Source organism: Monodon monoceros, unplaced genomic scaffold (assembly GCF_005190385.1).
Source record: "Monodon monoceros isolate NGI ecotype Baffin Bay Population unplaced genomic scaffold, NGI_Narwhal_1 Super_Scaffold_21, whole genome shotgun sequence".
NCBI classification, from domain to species: Eukaryota; Metazoa; Chordata; class Mammalia; order Artiodactyla; family Monodontidae; genus Monodon; species Monodon monoceros.
Window position 1 is genome coordinate 66,725,396 of NW_021703778.1, and position 20,103 is coordinate 66,745,498.

At 37.5% G+C, this 20,103-nt stretch overlaps 1 protein-coding gene across 12 annotated transcripts in view; it reads right to left on the reverse strand.

The window, feature by feature from the left end:
• HERC1 (HECT and RLD domain containing E3 ubiquitin protein ligase family member 1) overlaps nucleotides 1-20,103 on the reverse strand; it is a 214,857-nt gene that overhangs the window by 60,076 nt on the left and 134,678 nt on the right. For 10 of the 12 annotated variants that reach the window (XM_029239001.1, XM_029239011.1, XM_029239006.1 and 7 more), the window contains 7 exons: nucleotides 18,075-18,595; nucleotides 15,225-16,000; nucleotides 13,208-13,406; nucleotides 10,917-11,077; nucleotides 3,983-4,099; nucleotides 1,418-1,649; nucleotides 59-183 (listed from right to left, as the gene is read on the reverse strand). In XM_029239001.1, the coding sequence (XP_029094834.1) occupies nucleotides 59-183; nucleotides 1,418-1,649; nucleotides 3,983-4,099; nucleotides 10,917-11,077; nucleotides 13,208-13,406; nucleotides 15,225-16,000; nucleotides 18,075-18,595 (2,131 nt within the window). The remainder of the gene's footprint in view (nucleotides 1-58; nucleotides 184-1,417; nucleotides 1,650-3,982; nucleotides 4,100-10,916; nucleotides 11,078-13,207; nucleotides 13,407-15,224; nucleotides 16,001-18,074; nucleotides 18,596-20,103) is intronic. The other 2 variants (XM_029239007.1, XM_029239005.1) reach the window with 1 other exon arrangement.

Here is a 20,103-nt window from a genome sequence, read left to right on the forward strand (position 1 = left end):
AATATAAACAAACTATATAATACTTTCACCAAGAGAAGGATGTGAAACATACACTTACCTGCTCTTGCTAGCAATGTTCGAGCAGCTAAATCAAACTTGTGCCTTCTTGTAACTGCTGAGCGACCCCTAGCGGGTGGTCCACTTCCAGAAGCTGCATTCTCTACATGATCCAGATTATCAGGGCTAAAAGAGCAAGTTTGAAAGCAACACACATTTTTAAAAATCATCATGAACAGAAATCACAGGTGCAAGCTTGCTTGTAGTACTTTTTCCTCCAAATATTATCGAGAACAAAATATGTTTGTTTGTTTGTTTGTTTTGCGGTACGCGGGCCTCTCACTGCTGTGGCTTCTCCCATTGCGGAGAACAGGCTCCGGACGCGCAGGCCCAGCGACCGTGGCTCACGGGCCCAGCTGCTCCGCGGCATGTGGGATCTTCCCGGACCGGGGCACAATCCCATGTCCCCTGCATCAGCAGGCGGACTCTCAACCACTGCGCCACCAGGGAAGCCCCAAAATATGTTTTGAAACATATCTTTTGTGTCTGGCTTATAAATATGTCATATTGCCCTGAGCAATAATTTTAATTGGTTTTGAAATACACCAACAATGAAATTATGCTTAATGCAAGTTTAAATTCAAATGAGGTCAATGGCCTTAACTAAATCCTAAATGATTAAATACTTAAAAATTGAAACGATTGGGAATCCTTGCCTTGGAAAAACAGATATTTCAAAATAAGTTATGAAAATATTCATTAAGCTTGTCAGAAAAAGTTTGCATATTAATATAAGACAAGAGCCCCCCATATAACTTCATGAGCTAAAATGAAACAAAGATTTAAAGTCATAAGAAGTGCTGAAGGGGGAGGATTTTAGAAAGAATTACAGAATATTTTATTACATTTCTTTTTAGGCTAGGCATTATCAGAGAATTCATTTCACAACTTTAAAAAGGGGGGTATTGTACTGGATATTAAAAACTAAAGAAGAAATGAAAATATAAACCCATATTAAGAGACAGAAAAGATTTAAAAGTCCATTTCTATTGAATGCATTACTTTAAGTCAATTTATATTAAAATGAACATTCTAGTTTATATCTCTTATATAAAATTATTTTATCAGCATGTTTACTTTATTTCAGAATAAACTTATTTTAATTTTTAGTTTCTTCTTTTCAGCAATTTTATGTTAAAATTATTTCCTTATTTTCATAAAAACATCATTCAAGTCAAAACCTGTCATGTCATTCTGTTAAGGGTGCTTCACAGAAACATAAGCTTGTAACTGAAGCTTTTCATCTCTCTCTAGTTATCAACCTTATATACCATTAGAAGCATCTATGAAGGGACATAATGGGGTTCTTGGGGTACCATTTATAACACATGCAACAGAAATATGGAAATTGGAATTTCACCTTTCACTAAAGCCTTCCTCCATTTCAGCAGCATCAGCTGATGGTATGTCTCCTGGTGACTGCAAATAGCAGGGATCATTTGACTTCCCACCACTGCCTACAACTGTGGCTCCGTGCCTTGAGTCGGCTGTGCTGCCTGACTGGGGCTCCTCCTCATCCTCATGCCCAGGGTGCTCTATCATCCACATGGCAAGGACAGTGATGTTCTGGGCATCAGCCTCTCCTCGAGCACCTGAACAGGGGAAAAAAAGGTCTAATACTGACTTTGGGCAAAATAATTAGTTATTCATGCTATCAGTTTAAGACTGTCTGCTATGTTGCCACTGTAACTGAATCTTGTGTTAAAAATCTTACAAACCTTCATGGCCTCTTAAAAAACATACTGCCTTTAATAAAGATGGTGCTTCTCATAACTGCATATAATGATACATAAAAAATTACAGTAAGAAAAATAAAAGGAATACAAATTGGAAAAGAAGAAGTAAAACGGTCACTGTTTGCAGATGACATCATACTATACATAGAAAATCCTAAAGATGCCACCAGAAAACTACTAGAACTAATCAATGAATTTGGTAAGGTTGCAAGATACAAAATTAATGGACAGAAATCTCTTGCATTCCTATACACTAACAATGAAAGATCAGAAAGAGAAATTAAGGAAACACTCCCATTTACCATTGCAACAAAAAGAATAAAATACCTAGGAATAAACCTACCTAAGGAGGCAAAAGACCTGGACTCAGAAAACTATAAAACACTGATGAAAGAAATCAAAGATGACACAAACAGATGGAGAGATATACCATGCTCCTGGATTGGAAGAATCAATATTGTGAAAATGACTATTCTACCCAAAGCAATCTACAGGCTCAATGCAATCCCTATCAAATTACCAAATGGCATTTTTCACAGAACTAGAACAAAAAATTTCACAATTTGTACGGAAACACAAAAGACCCCGAACAGCCAAAGCAATCTTGAGAAAGAAAACGGAGCTGGAAGAATCAGGCTCCCCAACTACAAAGCTACAGTAATCAAGACAGCAAGGTACTTGCACAAAAACAGAAATATAGATCAACGGTACAGGATAGAAAGCCCAGAGATAAACCCACGCACCTGTGGTCACCTAATCTATGATAAAGTAGGCAAGAATAAACAATGGAGAAAAGACAGCCTCTTCAGTAAATGGTGCTGGGAAAACTGGACAACTACCTGTGAAAGAATGAAATTAGAACACTCCCTAACATCACATACAAAAATAAATTCAAAATGGATTAAAGACCTAAATGTAGGACTGGACATGATAAAACTCTTAGAGGAAAACATAGGAAAAACACTCTTTGACATAAATCATATCAAGGTCTTTTATGACTCACCTCCTAGAGTAATGAAAATGAAAACAAAAATAAGCAAATGGGACCTAATGAACCTTAAAAGCTTTTGCACAGCAAAGGAAACCATAAACAAGACGAAAAGACAACCCACACGTTGGGAGAAAATATTTGCAAATAAAGCAACGGACAAAGGATTCATCTCCAAAGTATACAAACAGCTCATGCAGCTCAGTATCAAAAAAACAAACAACCCAATCAAAAAGTGGGTGGAAGACCTAAGTAGACATTTCACCAAAGAAGACATACAGATGGCCAAGAGGCACATGAAAAGATGCTCAACATCACTAATCATTAGAGAAATGCAAATCAAAACTTCAGTGAGGTATCACCTCACACCAGTCAGAATGGTCATCATCAAAAAGTCTACAAACAATAAATGCTGGATAGGGTGTGGAGAAAAGGGAACCCTCCTGCACTGTTGGTGGGAATGTAAACTGATACAGCCACTATGGAGAACAGTATGGAGGTTCCTTAAAAAACTAAAAATAGAATTACCATATGATCCAGCAATCTCACTACTGGGCATATACCCTGAGAAAACTGTAATTCAAAAAGACACATGTATCCCAATGTTCACTGCAGCACTATTTACAATAGCCAGGACATGGAAGCAACCTAAATGTCCATTGACAGAGGAATGGATAAGAAGATGTGGTACATATATATAAAGAAATATTACTCAGCCATAAAAAGAAATGAAACTGGGTCATTTGTAGAGATGTGGATGGACCTAGAGTCTGTCATACAGAGTGAAGTAAGTCAGAAAGAGAAAAACAAATACCAAATATTAATGCATATATGTGGAATCTAGAAAAATGGTACAGATGAACCTGTTTGCAGGGCAGGAATAGAAACACAGACGTAGAGAACGGACATGTGGACACAGGGGGGAAAAGGAGGGTGAGATGAATTGGGAGATTAGGTTTAACATAAATACACTACCATGTATAAAACAGATAGCTAGTGGGAACCTGCTGTACAGCACAGGGAGCTCAGCTTGGTGCTCCGTGATGACCTAGATGGGTGGAATGGGGAGGGGGGGAGGTCCAGCAGGGAGGGGACATATGTATACGTATAGCTGATTCACTTCACTCTACAGCAGAAACTAACACAACATTGTAAAGCAATTATACTCCAATTAAAAAAACATTAAAAAAAAGTATACTACCTGTGGCTTCCATGGCTTTTGCAATCTGCCGGAGAGAGAACCCCATTTCCAACAAGGGTACTGCAATTGCTGGCGGAGGAGGAGAAGTTGAAAGTCTACTGCTTGGGTCTGACAAGGCTGAGACAAAAGAAAGAGAAGTCCTAAATATCACTATATGCCATGAATAAAAAGTATTCTTATAGTAACCATAATTCCCAATTTTCTTAATAGTGTCCAAATATAATGAAATGTTACTCTACTAAGAATTCTCTAGTAACTAAATATGATTAAATCTGATATAGCTTTTTAAGGTTTTTCTTAAAGATAAACTAGCTATAAACAAACCTGCTGAAAAAAATGTTTAATGTTTTCTTTTTTAAAAATAGTTTCCTACTGACAAAAAATTTCAAGCTTTACAAAAATTTGTAAGAATAGTACAAAGAATTCTTTTACCCTTGAACCACTGGAGAGTAAGTAGCAGACATAATGCTCCATCTTCCCTGAATACATTAATATATTACTCTTAGAAATAACAACATTCTCCTGTATAACCACAAGGCAACTATCAAAGTCAGGAAATTAACAATTATCATCTAATCCAGATTCCATTCTAGTTGCAAGGAAAGTCCTGATAACGTTCTTTACAGCAAAGGATCCAATCCAGGATCATCTTTACATTTAATTTTCATGTCTCTTCAGTCTCCTTCACTTTGATACTTTGAAGATTCCAGGCCAGTTATAGGGTAGAAAGTCCCTCAATCTGATGTCTGCTGTTTCCTCATGATTAGACTCAGGTTGTGCATTTTGGCAGGAGAAGCACAAAACTGATGTTGCCCTCTTCTTACTGCATTCTATTAGATGGTTCATGATTTCATGTTGTCCCATTATGATGGGTCTGACAAGGTTAACTTGATGATGTTAACTTTGATCACTTGAGTGAAGCTGGTATCTGCCAGGTTTCTCCACTGTAAAGGTACTCTTTTTTAAATTTTCTTTGTAATTAGTAAGTATTTGTGGGAAAACACTATGAGAATAGGTAAATATCTCATTCTTCATCAGTTTCACTCTGCATCCATTTATGCTTACTGGCTGAATTAATTATCATTACAACGGTTGATAAAATGATGGTTTTTTTTAAGTCCATCATTGCTTTCAGATTCATCAGTTGGTATTCCACTCTAAAGCAAAGCTTCTCCTTTCTCCATCAGTATAGGGTTATGGATTCTCATTGCATTCATGAGTTACTATCTGTTATTGTAATTATTATTTATTTTTATGCCCCAAATCTCCCAGATTTGGCCAGTGGATGTCCCTTCACTCTGATTTCTATATCCTTCCAGCCTGTGCCCATCATTCTCTGAGTACTTTGTCACTTTATGGCACAAGCTATTCTAGGCTCATCTCATACTGAGACCTGAAATCAGCCATTTCTCTCTCAGAAGATCAAGGTTCCTTCTAGTAGAGAATGGTATTTAAAAGATAGGATCTTGGCACTAGGTGTGTGTACTGCTACTGAAGCATCACTGTCCCAAGGCCCTCGCAGTGGACAGCTGCCAGTGGAGGCCCTCTTCACCCTATATGGTTCTGACACCTAGTGCCAGGCCATATGGACACTTCTTTGCCCCACTTGGACTCCAAAACCTTATGCCAGGCCACTCCCCACACACATGAGGTGTTTTTTTCACCCCAATCTGGCTCTGACAACCCATACTGGACTACCATGCCATGTACCTCCCATACTCTGCTGGCATGAATGCCTCCCTAGCTTGGCCCCACTTAATGGCTTTCAAATTGAATTAGTAAGGAAGAAGGGAAGGAGGGAAAGAGGGAAGGATGGAGGGAGGGAAGACTATAACTCTCATTTTTGCTTAAAAAAATGTCATTACTGCTACAGTGGTGATAGCCCTGATATATCTGATGGACTTCTCCTTGCCACAGTAGAGTAACAGACACTAGATTTACCCTCACCTTAAACAACTAAAAAACAGACAAAAATTATCAAACAACAGTCTGCAGATATTGGACAATAGGTAGTGTAGGACGGTGATCGCTGAGAGAAGAGGATCAAATGAGGCAAGGTGTACAACTGCCTTAGCTTACTGCCTGGAAAGAATTTCCCAAACTGCAGGTCAGGGACGGTAAATTCAAGCCAAACTCAGTGGTCTCTCTGAATGGCAGAGACAGAGTACAGAGTTCAAAAGTGGCTAGAATTCACAGGGCAGAATCCAGAAAGGGGAGATTTGTATGGAAAGAGGGCAGCTACATAGAGAACTCCAGAAATGTGCAGAGGGTCCTCTTCCCCTCAAGTCCTCAGCTGATGCTAATACAGCAACTATCCAAAGCTAGGGAAAGAATCACCAAGAAGTAGCAGGCAGAACAATCCTTAGAGCTCACATAGGGTTGGGAAGTTTGTGTTACAACAAGCCAGAATGAAAAAACTTTGTAATGCATAAGGTCTTAGATACAATACTAAACAAACTAAAGGCTGTCCTGGTCCCACCTAACAAAGCTTAAAAGGAAGCCTTGAAAGAATCAAATTGTTTTCAAGTTACTTAACTGAATTCTAGAACAAAGTTTAAGTATAATACAATGAACGAAATACAAAATATCCAGCACCCAACTAGGTAAAATTCACAATGTCTGGTACCAAATGAAAAATTACCAAACGTGCAAAGAAACAAGAAAACACAATTCAAGATGAGGAGAAAAATTAATAGAAACAGATCTAGAAATAATTGATAAATTAAGTACCACAGACATTAAAACAGATACTATAAATACACTTGATTCTCGTTAATTGTGGATTCCCTATCTGCCAATTAATCTACTCCTTTAAGTTAATTTGTAACTCCAAAATCAATACTCATGGCACTTTCACAGTCATTCACATGGACAGGGTGACCAAAAAATTCAGTCTTCTGATGCATTTGTTCCCAGCTGAGGTCAAACAAGGTGATGCTCTGTATTCTTGTTTCAGCCCTCAGACTATAACAAGTGTCCTTTCATGCTATTTAGTGTTACTTCTTTTGCATTTTTTGTGCTTTTTGTTGGTGATTTCATTGTTTAAAATGACCCCCAAGTATAGTGTTGAAATGCTGTCTAGTGTTCCTAAGTGCAAGAAGGCTAAAATGTGCCTTACGGAGAAAATATAAGTGTTAAGCTTCACGCATGCATGAGTTAATAGTGTTGCTGGCCACGAGTTCAATGCTAATGAATCAACAACACATATTAAATATGGTGTCGTTAAATTGAAACACACATAAAATAAGGTTATATATTGATCAGTTGACAAAGTGTGACCAGAAGCTCACAGAAACCTAGCCCTGTATTTTCCCTAGAGAACAATGGTTCAGTTTTCACTAATTCTGTGTTCACAGAATATAACTGTTTTACTAATGAGAACTGTTATTCCATGTATTCTGTAAGGCAGAGGAAAGACTGAGTATGTTAAAAAAGACATGGGGGATTTAAAAAAAAAAGACATACAGAACTTCTAGAAAATTACAATATCTGAAGGGAAACATACACTGGATGGGATTAAGAGCAGATTAGACACTGCAGAAGAAAATATTAGTGACCAGAAGGCACAACAATAAAAATTATCCAAAATCAAACACAGACAGGAAAAAGAATTGAAAACAAAAACAGAGCAGAGCATCAGTGATTGTGATCTGTGGGATAACTGCAAGTGGCTTAACATACATGTAACTGGAGACACTAAAATGGAGGAGTAGTGGAACAGAAAAAAATCTGGAAAAAATAATGAATGAAAAATTTCCAAATTTAATGGACAACTTTAAACCTACATGTCCAAAAGCCTCAATAAACCCCAAGCACAAGAAACATGAAAAAAACTACACCAGGGCAGATCACGATCAAATTGCTTAAGCCCAGTGATAAAAAGAAAAATCTTAAAAGCAGCCAGAGAAAAAGGCATATTACATCAACATTAGAAAGACAGAAGACTTATCACTGGAAACAATGCAAATCAGAAGACAGTAGAGCAACACCTTAAAGTACTGAAGAAAAAGAAACAACTGTCAATATAGAATTCTATTCCCAGTGAAAATATTTTTTCAAAAAATTAAGGTGAAATAGACTCTTTTGGACATATAAGAGCCAAAAGAATTCGTCACTAGCAGATCACTACAAGAAATGTTAAAGGAAGTCTTTAAAGCAGAAGGAAATGATACCAGATGCAAATATTGATATACATAAAAGAATAAAGAATCTCAGAACTAGAAAATATGTGAGTAAATAAAAAATACATACTTTAGTTTTTTAAAATATCTTTAAAAGATAATTGGCTATATACAGCAAAAATAATAATGTATTATGGGGCTTTATAAGATTCATAGAAGTTAAAGTTATAATAACAAAAGTACAAAGGCTGCGAAAGGGGAAATGAAAGCATACTATTGTTAGATTCTTTTATTATACATGAAGTGGTATAACATTACTTGAAAGTAGACTGTGATAATTAACAATGCATACTATAAACCTGAAAGTAATCTCTAAAAACACAACAGCAAGTATAGCTAGTAAGCCAACAAAGGAGATAAAATGGAATTTTAAAAATACTCATTTAATTCAAAGGAGATAGAAAAAGAGAAAAAAGGAAACAAAGAACTGATGAGATGAAAAAAAAGATGGTAGATTTAAACCCAGCTATAACAATAATCACAGTAAAGGTAAATGGTCTAAACATCCCAATTAAAAGGTAGAGAACGTAAGGCTGAATTTTGAAAGCTGGACCCAACTATAGGCTACCTTTAAGAAATCTACTTTAAATACAAAGACCCAAATAAGTTAAAGGTAAAATGATGGGAGAAGATACATGATTATAAAACAAATAAAAAATTCAGAAGTGGCTACATTTATACCAGATAAAGCAGATTTAAGGGCAAACAGTATTAACACAGATAAAGAGAGTCATTTCATAACAATAAAGAGGTCAATTCATTAAGAAGGTATAAGAATCCTAAATGTTTATGGACCTAAAAACAGAGCTTTAAAGTACATGAAACAAAAACTAATAAATGAAAGGGGAAATAGACAAATCCACAATTATAGTTAGAGATTTCAACACCACTCCCACAGTAATTGATAGAATAGGTAAATGAAAAATAAGTAAGGATAAAGAAGACTTGGACAACACTATCAATCAACTTGACCTAATCAACAATTTCTAGAACATACCACTCAACAGTAGCACATACACATTTTTTCCAAGTGTAAATGGAATTGTTATAAAAACAGACCATAGGGCTTCCCTGGTGGCGCAGTGGTTGAGTTTGCCTGCCGATGCAGGGGACACGGGTTCGTGCCCCGGTCCGGGAGGATCCCACATGCCGCAGAGCGGCTAGGCCCGTGAGCCATGGCCGCTGAGCCTGCGTGTCCAGAGCCTGTGCTCCACAACAGGAGAGGCCACAAGAGTGAGAGGCCCGCATACCGCAAAAAAAAAAACAAAAAACAGACCATATTCTGCGCCATAAGACAAGTTTCAGAAATGGAGTCACAGATATAGAAAACAAATTTATGGTTACCAAGGGGGGAAAAGGGGAAAAGGGATAAAGTGAGAGATTGGGATTGACATATAAACACTACTATATGTAAAACAGATAACTAATAAGAAGCTACTGTATAGCACAGGGAACTCTACTCAATACTCTTGAATGACCTATATGCGAAAAGAATCTAAAAAAGAGTGGATATATGTATAACTGATTCGCTTTGCTGTACATCTGAAACTAACACAACGTTGTAAATCAACTATACTCCAATAAACATTTTTTAAAATGAATAAGCTTAAAATAGTGAATTGAACATAAGCATTTAGTTCTACTAATTCCTGAAAACCCATTAAAATGGCAGTAAAGGAAATATTTTAAATGCAGAAATCCATAAGGACTGAGAGAACAGGAAAACTGCAATAAAATTTTAGAAGTTAAGAAAGCCAATGGGCAAACATAAATTGCCTCAGTGGTCCTGAGAAAACTGAATCCTCCAACAGCAATGAGGAAAGTCAAAACAACAGAACTTATTCCTCAGAATCTCAAAATGTTCAGAAATGGGTGGTAGCAGATACTTCTGGAAACGAAAGTGAGGCAAAAAAATAGGACTGATTGAGAGTCTAAGAAGCAATTAGAAAATGGGACAACCACTATGCGAAACTATAGGCAGTTTCTAATAAAGTTAAATATCTACCACCAAAAAATAAATAAATAAAAATAAAATAATTCAAATTATACAAGATATGTTCTTTGATGAAAATGAAATTAAATTAGAAATCAACAACAGAAAGATACCTGGAAAATCCCCTAGTATTAGGAAGCGAAATAACATACTTCCAAAGAACCCATATGTCAAAGAAGATATCAGGGGCTTCCCTGGTGGCGCAGTGGTTGAGAGTCCGCCTGCCGATGCAGGGGACAAGGGTTCATACCCTGGTCCGGGGAGATCCTACATGCCGCGGAGCGGCTGGGCCCGTGAGCCATGGCCGCTGAGCCTGCGCGTCCGGAGCCTGTGCTCCGCAACGGGAGAGGCCACAACAGTGAGAGGCCCACATACCGCAAAAAAAAAAAAAGAAGATATCAATGGTAAACTAGAAAGTACTTTAAACTGAATGAAAATGAAAACATAGCATTTCAAAATGTTTGGATTGCAGCAACATCAGTGCTTAGAGGGAAATTAACAGCATTAAAAACGCCTATATTAGAAAAGAAGAAAAGTCTAATATGACTGATGTACAGTACATTATTTCTCTCTTAAATGGCCATAATTCAATCTACAGCTTCAAAAGAGAGAAGACAGCTCAGTTCGATGGGGCAGATCCCCCTTAATTAAAATCACTGTTCTACCTTCAGTGAAGACAAAACACAATGCCCACATAATAAAGTCTCACACATATGGAATGTCAAGGTCTGGGTGTCATAGCGCATGATAGCACACGCACCTGTGCGGTTAGCTGGCCTTGCTGACTGGGAATCAGGAGAAGTTAAGCTTTGCCTCCTTCCTACTTCATCAGAAGGAGAGGTTGGTAACGATGATATTGGAGGAGTCTGTGCACGACGTGTGGGAAGTACAGTGGTAGTTGGGTAACTAGAGAACATTTGCCTTTAAGAAAACAACAATGGTTAGCACAGAAATCCAATGAGAAAATAATGTATACATCACAATCTTCTTACAGAAGAATATGAGACCTGGAAAACTATACAAGTTAGCTATAGTTTAATTGGGGAGAGGGAAGAGAGACTCCACAGTTTTAAAAATCGTTACCTCATAGGATGCTTTTACTATAAAAGTAATACCTTTTCACGTGTTCAGCAAAATGAAAGCAACATAGCAGGTGGGGGGAATACAGCAATTAACAAAATAGATTTTTAAAAAATCTCTGCCTTCATGCAGCTTTCCTTCTACTATAATACCAAGGTGACAGGGGTATTTTGGTAGGCATATAGTAGTTAGAGAATAAAGAAGGCTTTTAAAGATAGATAAATTATAAGTTACTTCAGATACATACATTCGCTATAGCCATGAAATTATTCACATGGATTCAAAGTGAGAGTCTATAGGTAAGTTACGGAAAGAAAAGATACGTGCCCAGTCACCCAACACAAATGAAAAACAGCATATGAATGATATGTCAGCTGTGTAGAGGGTAAAGGTACAGGAGAAGCAGCCCCTCTCACGCTGAAAAGGCAGACACTGGCTAAAAGGTAAGTCCAGGAAGATCCTCACTGAGTGACTGCTCTTTAGATTTGTCCAACAAAACTAATAACTTTTTAAGCATCAAAAGAGCACTGTCAACCCAGTCAAGCAACTGTGATATGATGGTATCCACATAGGGGGCAGTTGTTCCCTGATTTTTCTTGTATTAAATGATGTTGAGCCAGGCAGAGACAACTGCAGCTCTACTACAGTCTTAGCCAATAGCAGGGAAATGCAGACTAAGAGGAAAGAAGGAGTCACAGGCCTGGTGAATGTCTCTGGGAGCAAGGGAGCATTATTTTACCATTGAATTCCACACCTATGGAGTTTGAAAGGAAACAAAGAGTCACAGTGTTACTGATTCTCTGTGGATGCCTTGAATTCTGTAATTGCCAGAAGGATTAAAAACCATATTAGAATATCCTATCACTCTTCTCTTCCTCCTTTCTTGAACAGAGGCACTTCCTGGAACTGTGTTACTTAAGTGAGAGAGCTAAGAGGCAGATGTGTGGGGACCGGCCACTGGTAGCTCCTTGGATTAGCGCTCCTTCTGTCTAAGACCAGAGCAATAATTCTTAATGTGTGAGCTGAAGCTCACTGCATCAGAATCACTGAAGAAACTTAATTCAAATGCAAACTAGGTGCCACACCAGGCCTACTGAATGCGACTTGCTAGGGAATACAGCCCCAGACATTTAAAAAGCTTCCCAGGTGGCTCTTGTGCACACCAAAATTTTAGACTCATTACAATAATAGCCACTCTCTCTCTTATCCTCTAAGATGTGTTCACACACTGGAAACAATAATGACCTATCAATTAAGGGAAGGCGGGAAAGAAATAAGAAAAAGGGAGACTAACTATTCTGCTTCCCTTCATTTCACTTAAGCCCTCGTTAAGAGAGCTCACAAAAGTCTCCCCCTAAAGATTTTCACTCAAAGGTTTTTATTTTATGTATACATCTGGCAAACTGAAGCAAAAAGAAACTTAAGCATTCTTTGGAATTTATGAGTCTACTAAAATAGGGCTGGATGAAGAAGATCATAAGACATGCTCTTTCATTTGAAAAGTAGACTTGTTTGACCTTATAGAAAGAATAAAAGTATAGTTAAAGAATTATGCTTATAAGGAAAACACCAAGAAGAGAAAATCATTTTCCTGGAGGTAAGCTCTTTCTTGAGGCTCTAATATTCAAAATACAAGTATTTACCTTCGGAGGAAAAAAAATATTCAAAAGCCTAGCCAAAAAAAAAAAAAAGATCATTATAAGAAGATAGAGTACTACAGTACCTGATTGTCAGTGGTACTGCTGATTAGATCTGGGACCACCACTAACTGGCTGAGAGACTTTGGGCAAGTTATTAAACTTCTGAGGGACACTTCCAACTTCAGTAAAATGAGTTTGACTATATGATCTCTTGGGTTCCCTCTAGCTCTAGAATGCCTTGACTTAGTTGGACACATTCTTCACAAGAGAACAACTGTGTATTTAGAACCATAGGCATCAATATGGCAGACATTAAAGTCAACTTCCCTACCTGAGAAGACTAAGTGGCATCACTCCTGGGGACTCAGATGCAGGCACCGTTTCTGTGTCAGTGACTGGAGTGGTGGCAGTTGTGGTGTCCTCCAGTGAGCTGCTCATAAAGGATGTTGTACTCGAGGCTGATGGGCTAGTGGTAACTGGCGTCTGTGCCTGTTGGGCTTGGTCACTTTCTTCAGCTTGTTGATCAATCTCTATAAGCCAAGATTAAGGTTAAGAAAGTAGTAAGGATTTGTTTTTTCAAAAGTGACGAGGGAATGGGAAACTTTTAATTTGGAAAGCTTCTAAATATATTTCATAAGTATCAATTTCTGCAAAAGATTTACAGAAAAAAATGTTCTTATATATATACATCCTGTATTCACTATTGTACTCGTTATAGACTCTACAGACAATAATGTAACAAGCCCTTGTAATTACTCATTTCTTATTTTAGAGAAGGTGCTCTTAAAAACAAAAAAGTTTCACTTTTGTTTGTTAAGATTTAACCAGAGGTTCTCTAAAGATCATTAAAACTGTGTTTCCTTAGCACTTTGATTTTGATGCCTATCTTTAGTCTTTAAACAAGCAAAGATGAAGATATGTAAATACAAGAATAATAAAAACCTAAACAGAAACTCCATGTTCTAAAAATGACAGTGCTTCACAAAATAAACTACTCCCAAGAGTTTAAAAAAAAAAAAGTTAAAATGTCTAAGGGCTTACAAATATTTGTAATTTTTCTTATCTGGTAAGGGAGCCTACAAATAAACATAATCAAGATAGCGGTTGTTACAAATAGAGAGCTAATTCTATTTGGCTTGCTAAATGACGAAGTACTTTTCATAATCATGATCTTAACACTCCTATTTATATGCACCACACACCTCTCTCTTCCTACTTACTATCTAAGCTAAAAAAGGAAGAAGGGGAGTAAGGGAAAAGGTAAAAGAAGAGAAAGAGGAAGGGAAGGGGAAGAAAAAAAGAATGGAAGCACCATGAAGGCAGGTGACTTTGTTTTGTTGACTCCCCAAAATCTAGAATAGTACCTGGCACACTGTAAGCACTCAGTAAACGTTTACTGAATGAACCTCATTTTTATCTCAGAATTCATATTATCCCCAAAGGTGAGGATAAAAGATAAAACAAGGTTTTTTACACACAATATATAGTCTATGAAAGTAGTACTTTAAAAAGTCCTTTAAAACGTCTCTGAGAAGTTATCAGAATAATATATATATTGAATCAGATCAGTAAATACATGAGTACCTTCTGTGGCATGAGTTAAATTTCAGTTTTATGAAATGTAATAATTATTAAGTTCTAATACTTGCATAGGTTTAAAATAGAAAATTATAGGTACAGGCACACCTCGGAGATATTGCGGGTTTGGTTCCAGATCACTGCAATAAAGCAAATACTGCAATAAAGTGACTTTTTGGTTTCCCAGTACATCTAAAAGTTATATTTACACTATACTGTAGTCTGTTAAGTATGCAACAGCATTATGTCTTTAAAAAAACCCAAAAAACCAATGTACATATCTTAATTAAAAAATACTTCATTGCTAAAGAATGCTAACCATCATTTAAGCCTTCAGCAAGTCACAGTAGCAACATCAAAGATCACTGATCACAGATCACCATAAGAAACATAATAATGATGAAAAAGTTTGAAATATTGTGGAATTACCAAAATGTGACAGAGACACAAAGCAAGCAAATGCTGTTGGAAAAATGGCACTGAAAGACGTGCCTAACCCAGGGTTGCCACAAACCTTCAATTTGTAAAAAATGCAGTATCTGCGAAGTGCAATAAAATGAGGTATGCCTGGAGACAAATGATTATTAATATAAAGAAACAGAAAGGAACTGTTTTCCTTGCAAAGGAAATGTGAAAATTGCTTTGGCAAAAAAAAAAAAAAACAAACAAACAAACAAAACTTGTAAGTCTTTAATAGAATATATCACTTCTGACAATTAGGAATAATTTCAATAGCACGGAGCAAAAATTTTAAAAATCAGATAACTTACCTTGCTTAATTTTGCCCCCAAACTGGTCTTCCAAAAGGCCATGGACCACTAACTTATAGATCATGGCTTGAGCTCGTTCCAGATCTGCTAATCCCAGGGCTCTCTTTATGGGTGACCGCATAACTGCTCGTTTCACCATGTGGCGCATCAAGAACTGAAGGGCTGCACGCATCTCCACATCTTCATGAACAACTGGAGAGCTCGCACAGTCTGAGTTGTGGCCATTTTCAGCCAGAACTTTTGGTATCAGCAACAGTTCCGCATATTTACTACAGCCAAGAAGAGCACTAAGTGATTTCATAGCACCGAGGTAGAGATAGGACAGCTGGACTGCTCTGATTTCTGACTGGGCTATGTCATGGTTTTTGGATATGTGTTCGTGATTTTTTCTTTTTCCTTCTGTTATTTGATGTTGGGATTCCACACCTGGCACTGTTGAATCTAAAGAAAATGAAGCTATTTCGTTTTCTGATTTGGAGCTTGTGGTACCCTGACTTTTAACATCATCAGATGTTAAGCCTGTTCGTGTATCTAAAGCAGATTCACTCTCAATTTTCTGCTCAACATCCCCTTTCTCCTCAGACTCATGTCGGTGTTTCTTTTCATGTCGCTTGGTGCTCTGTTTGCCCATGTCTTCGTGAATGCCAGTCAGATATGTGAGGTCCAGCAACACAGAAGCCGTCAGGCCTCGAAATCGTGCCACGTCAAAAGGAAGCGGTTCACAGGGTTCCAGATTATACAATGGAGTATCACTAGGCGACCAAAAAGTTGGGAAGCTTTAATAAAGATCAGAATGACACAGGAAGAAGCAAGTGAGGGATAGACAAGAGGAAGGTACAGAAAATAATGTAGACAAAATACAATGTATCATGTACACAGTACAGAGAATAATTTGCACAAACTAGAGAACTCATTACAAACAGAAAAATGAATCTATTATGAGAAAATGGGGAGATGTGATGTTAAACGCAAAAGCAATGAGATGTTCATGTGCTTTCAAACAAGAATATTCATTATTATATAATATAAGCCAGGAACTGGCAAAATTTCTGTAAAGAGCCGAACAGTAAATATTTTAGGACTTGGAGGCCACATGGTCTCTGTTGCAACCTTTCAACCTTGCCATCATAGTGTGAGCGCAGCCACTGATAAACCTGAATGAATGTGTGTGGCTATGTAACTTTATTTACAAAAAGAGGAGCCAGGCCAGGTGTAGTGTGCCACTCCCTGATGTAAGCTATTTGGAAAGTTTGCATAATAAATCTACTTTATTATATGGGTAATGGCCATTTATAACCTGTTCCAGATAAGACTTTGTTTCATTCAAAAAAATTACTTTGTGGTCTTCAATAAATGCTTCTAATGGTCTTCAATAAATGCTTCTAATTTAGTTTAAGCAAAAACATGATCACGTATTTCCTGATACTCATCAAGAATTTCCATAAGTTTAAACATGTTATAATTAAACAAATTGGAACAGAAAGCTTTAGCAAGTATACAAAGTTTGGTGGCATACATTTGTTCTATTAACCGAAATCTTGGTTCTAGCTTAACTTTTCAAATCTTGTTTTCCCTTTGTGTCATTTTTCTTGTTGGTTTTAATTTAATTACTTTGCTATATCGTATTAGGCATCATAAATCCTTTCCGAAACAAGGCAAAGAATAAAAGAAAAGGCAGATACTTTCACAAGTAAAATTTTCATTGCTTTCTTAGCTTGAAGTCCATTAACTCCTGAAATTGTGTGTAAACTTCATGTATGGTTATTTTTCAGCTGAGAGGGTCCATAGCTATCATTAGATTCTAAAACAGTACCACCTCCAAAAAATACTGAAGAACCACTGTTTTGTTTTTTTGGGTTTTTTTTTTGCAGTACGCGGGCCTCTCACTGTTGTGGCCTCTCCGGTTGCGGAGCACAGGCTCCGGACGCGCAGGCTCAGCGGCCATGGCTCACGGGCCCAGCCGCTCCGCAGCATGTGGGATCTTCCCGGACTGGGGCATGAACCCCTGTCCCCTGCATCGGCAGGCGGACTCTCAACCACTACGCCACCAGGGAAGCCCGAACCACTGTTTTTGATACTGTCCCATGTCATATTAACAATGGAATCACTTTAAGCAGTATAATGAACAGTTACATAGTATCATCAATAAATCCATGTTTTCAAATGATATAATTCTGTACAGTCATTAGATGAGTGAGTCCCCTTATCGACTGAGATACTTGACATATTTCCTTTTAAACATATGAAGTTTCTATTTCACACAAATCCTATCTGATTGCAAACACATCTAAATGCTTTTAAGCACACAGTTTGTGCCAAATAAATGTAATTTTCATACCCATCCAACATGTTGCACACTAAGGGTATAGAAATATATGCTTAAAAAAAGGCAAGAATACTTAAAAATCACAGATAATCCAAAACCTAATTTTAGTCACTCAAATGTTCCCATTGTACATTCAAAGCCCTCCTACATAAAATGTAACTGACAGATCTGCTGACTGGCTTTTTTCTGTCCCAATGTGTAATGGAAATGATTAAAAAGGAGGAAGCCAAATGAAAAATAGAAAGAAGGATCCCAGTTACACCTAAACTAGTGAGCTTACCATTTCTTCACAAAACAAAATAAAAACTATGTATTTTACAAGCCACTAGTATTCCAAGGAACACAAGTCTGGGAAATATTCCTTTATGAAATCACAGTACTCATACCCAGATGTATGAAAAAAATTATTTTAAAAAGTTAATTGGCAGCTCACCTAAAATACATAATTACTCACTGTCCATAGGCAATGGCCCATTTCACCAATAAATACTCATTTGCTGAAAGTGTAACTCAACAAATCATACCTGATGGTAATTTCTGCTTCATCCCATTGGACTTTGGCAGACGTGCTGCCCTCCTTGACCACTCCCAGCAGTGTGGCATGGCGCCCAGTTTGCTTGTGAACACACCGACCTCCAACTCTAAGACCAGCATCAACTCCTCCTATCACTGCCAGCACGGGCCACACCTCTATGCAAAGGGTCCTCAGCTGCGGCTCTGACAGGTCAGCAAGGCCATGTCTATTGTGTTTACCTTTCTCTTCCTCTTTGCTCTCCTTCTCCTCTCTCATTTCATTTTCCTCTCGGCTTTGAACCGAGCGGCTTTTCTTTAGCTTCTGACCTGAATCTTTAATACATATCTTAATTTTGTGTAGCCTTTCCATCATTTTTTTGTTAATGCAGTAAGTCCAACGGTCTGTTCGATGAAGGATACGAATAAGCTGAATAGTGGCCTCTGCCAGCACTGCTGCTACTGGACTACAAATGGGGTCTCCTGGAAGTAAGTCTCGTGGTGTGCCACGCATCTGCATATCACAAATTTTCACCTATAAAAGAGGGTAGCAAATGTGTGATTATTAATAGTTCTCCTAAACTATTAATTCTGTAAATTATAAAACTATAAATTCTAGCACATGAATCCCATGTGGAACTAGTATTTGGTCTCCTGATACATGTGTATTATACTATTGGCCCCCAATAAGGAGTGAACAAATATTACAGTTCTACTGAAGTTAGTAGCAGTATGGTCCTGTGAAATAAGCTACCCTGTCATTTAAACTGCGTGCAGTCTGTGAGCAGGAGTGCTGTTGTGGCCACCCAAAAGATAGATGTAGACCAAGGTGTATGTGACTGACTCCATTTAGCACCAACCCCCACCCCCCGGAAAAGTCTTGAGGATCTAGCCACTCTAGCCCTCAAGACACCAGAATAATAACGAGTCCTGGGACCATCTTATATTGTTCCAGGGGCACAAAGATAAAATCACAAGGCTAGAAAATTGGTATATTCCCAATCTGGACACGCATTTCAAATAAGACATAGAGGCTGAAAGAAGAGCAAGACTTGGGTTCAAATCTTAATTCTGTGTAATTTTTGGAAATCATTTAATCTCACTAACCTCAGCTTTTTCAACTGAAAAAAAAATCGGCACTAATAACAGTATCTATCTCTTACTATATTAAAGATTAAATTAGACTATGCACATAAAGTGCTTATCAGTACAGTGCCAGACACCCAGTAAATGTCCAAAAAGTTAACTATTATTAGTATTGTTTTTTATCAGATTCTGAAGTCAGAAAAGGCTTCTGGGTAGAATAAAGTGATTGATACAAAGCCTATGGTTAAATTAATTCCTTCAAGGTTCACAAATGTTAGGGAGCAATAGGCCATCATTCTAACCAGAACGTACCAGTACCTATTCTAGGCTGCAAGAATATCATCAGGGAAAGGGATAAAAGCAGGTACTGGGTTGCCTCTTTATTTCATTTCCAGTTCAGTTTTGTTGACGACCTGGTTCAAGAAGCAGTTCCCCTCTCTCATGAATGGCTAGCTTGAAATTATACCTCCTTGAAAATTTTAAAAATATATTAAAAGCCCAGAATAAATGGTAACTTTCATGGTTAGAGTTTACCAAATCTAGCACTTCCATTATAGACACATTATATATGAGATGGCTTGAAAACTTTCTACTAAAAATTAACTAGAAATTCCGGAGACCAGACCTAGGCTACTTTTACTTGACGTTATATCCTCAAGTAAAAGGATGGGGTAGAAAACAAATCAACCCACAGGGAGACCACAAAGAAGTTTCTCTCTAACTGGGTTTTACATGAGGAGAAAAAAAAGTTTTTAATGAGAGGGTTATCTCTTTAATACTGTCCTCCTGAAGGTTTAAGGTTCAAATTTACACCATCTACAAGGTCTGAGAACCCTCTAAGCTGAATGAATGAAAGGCAGCTTCCCCGTCATAACTGAAACCTCCATTATTCACCTAATGGTATCTGATTACAATGAATATTATTTTTAGATTTCTCTCTCATATGCACAACTGCCA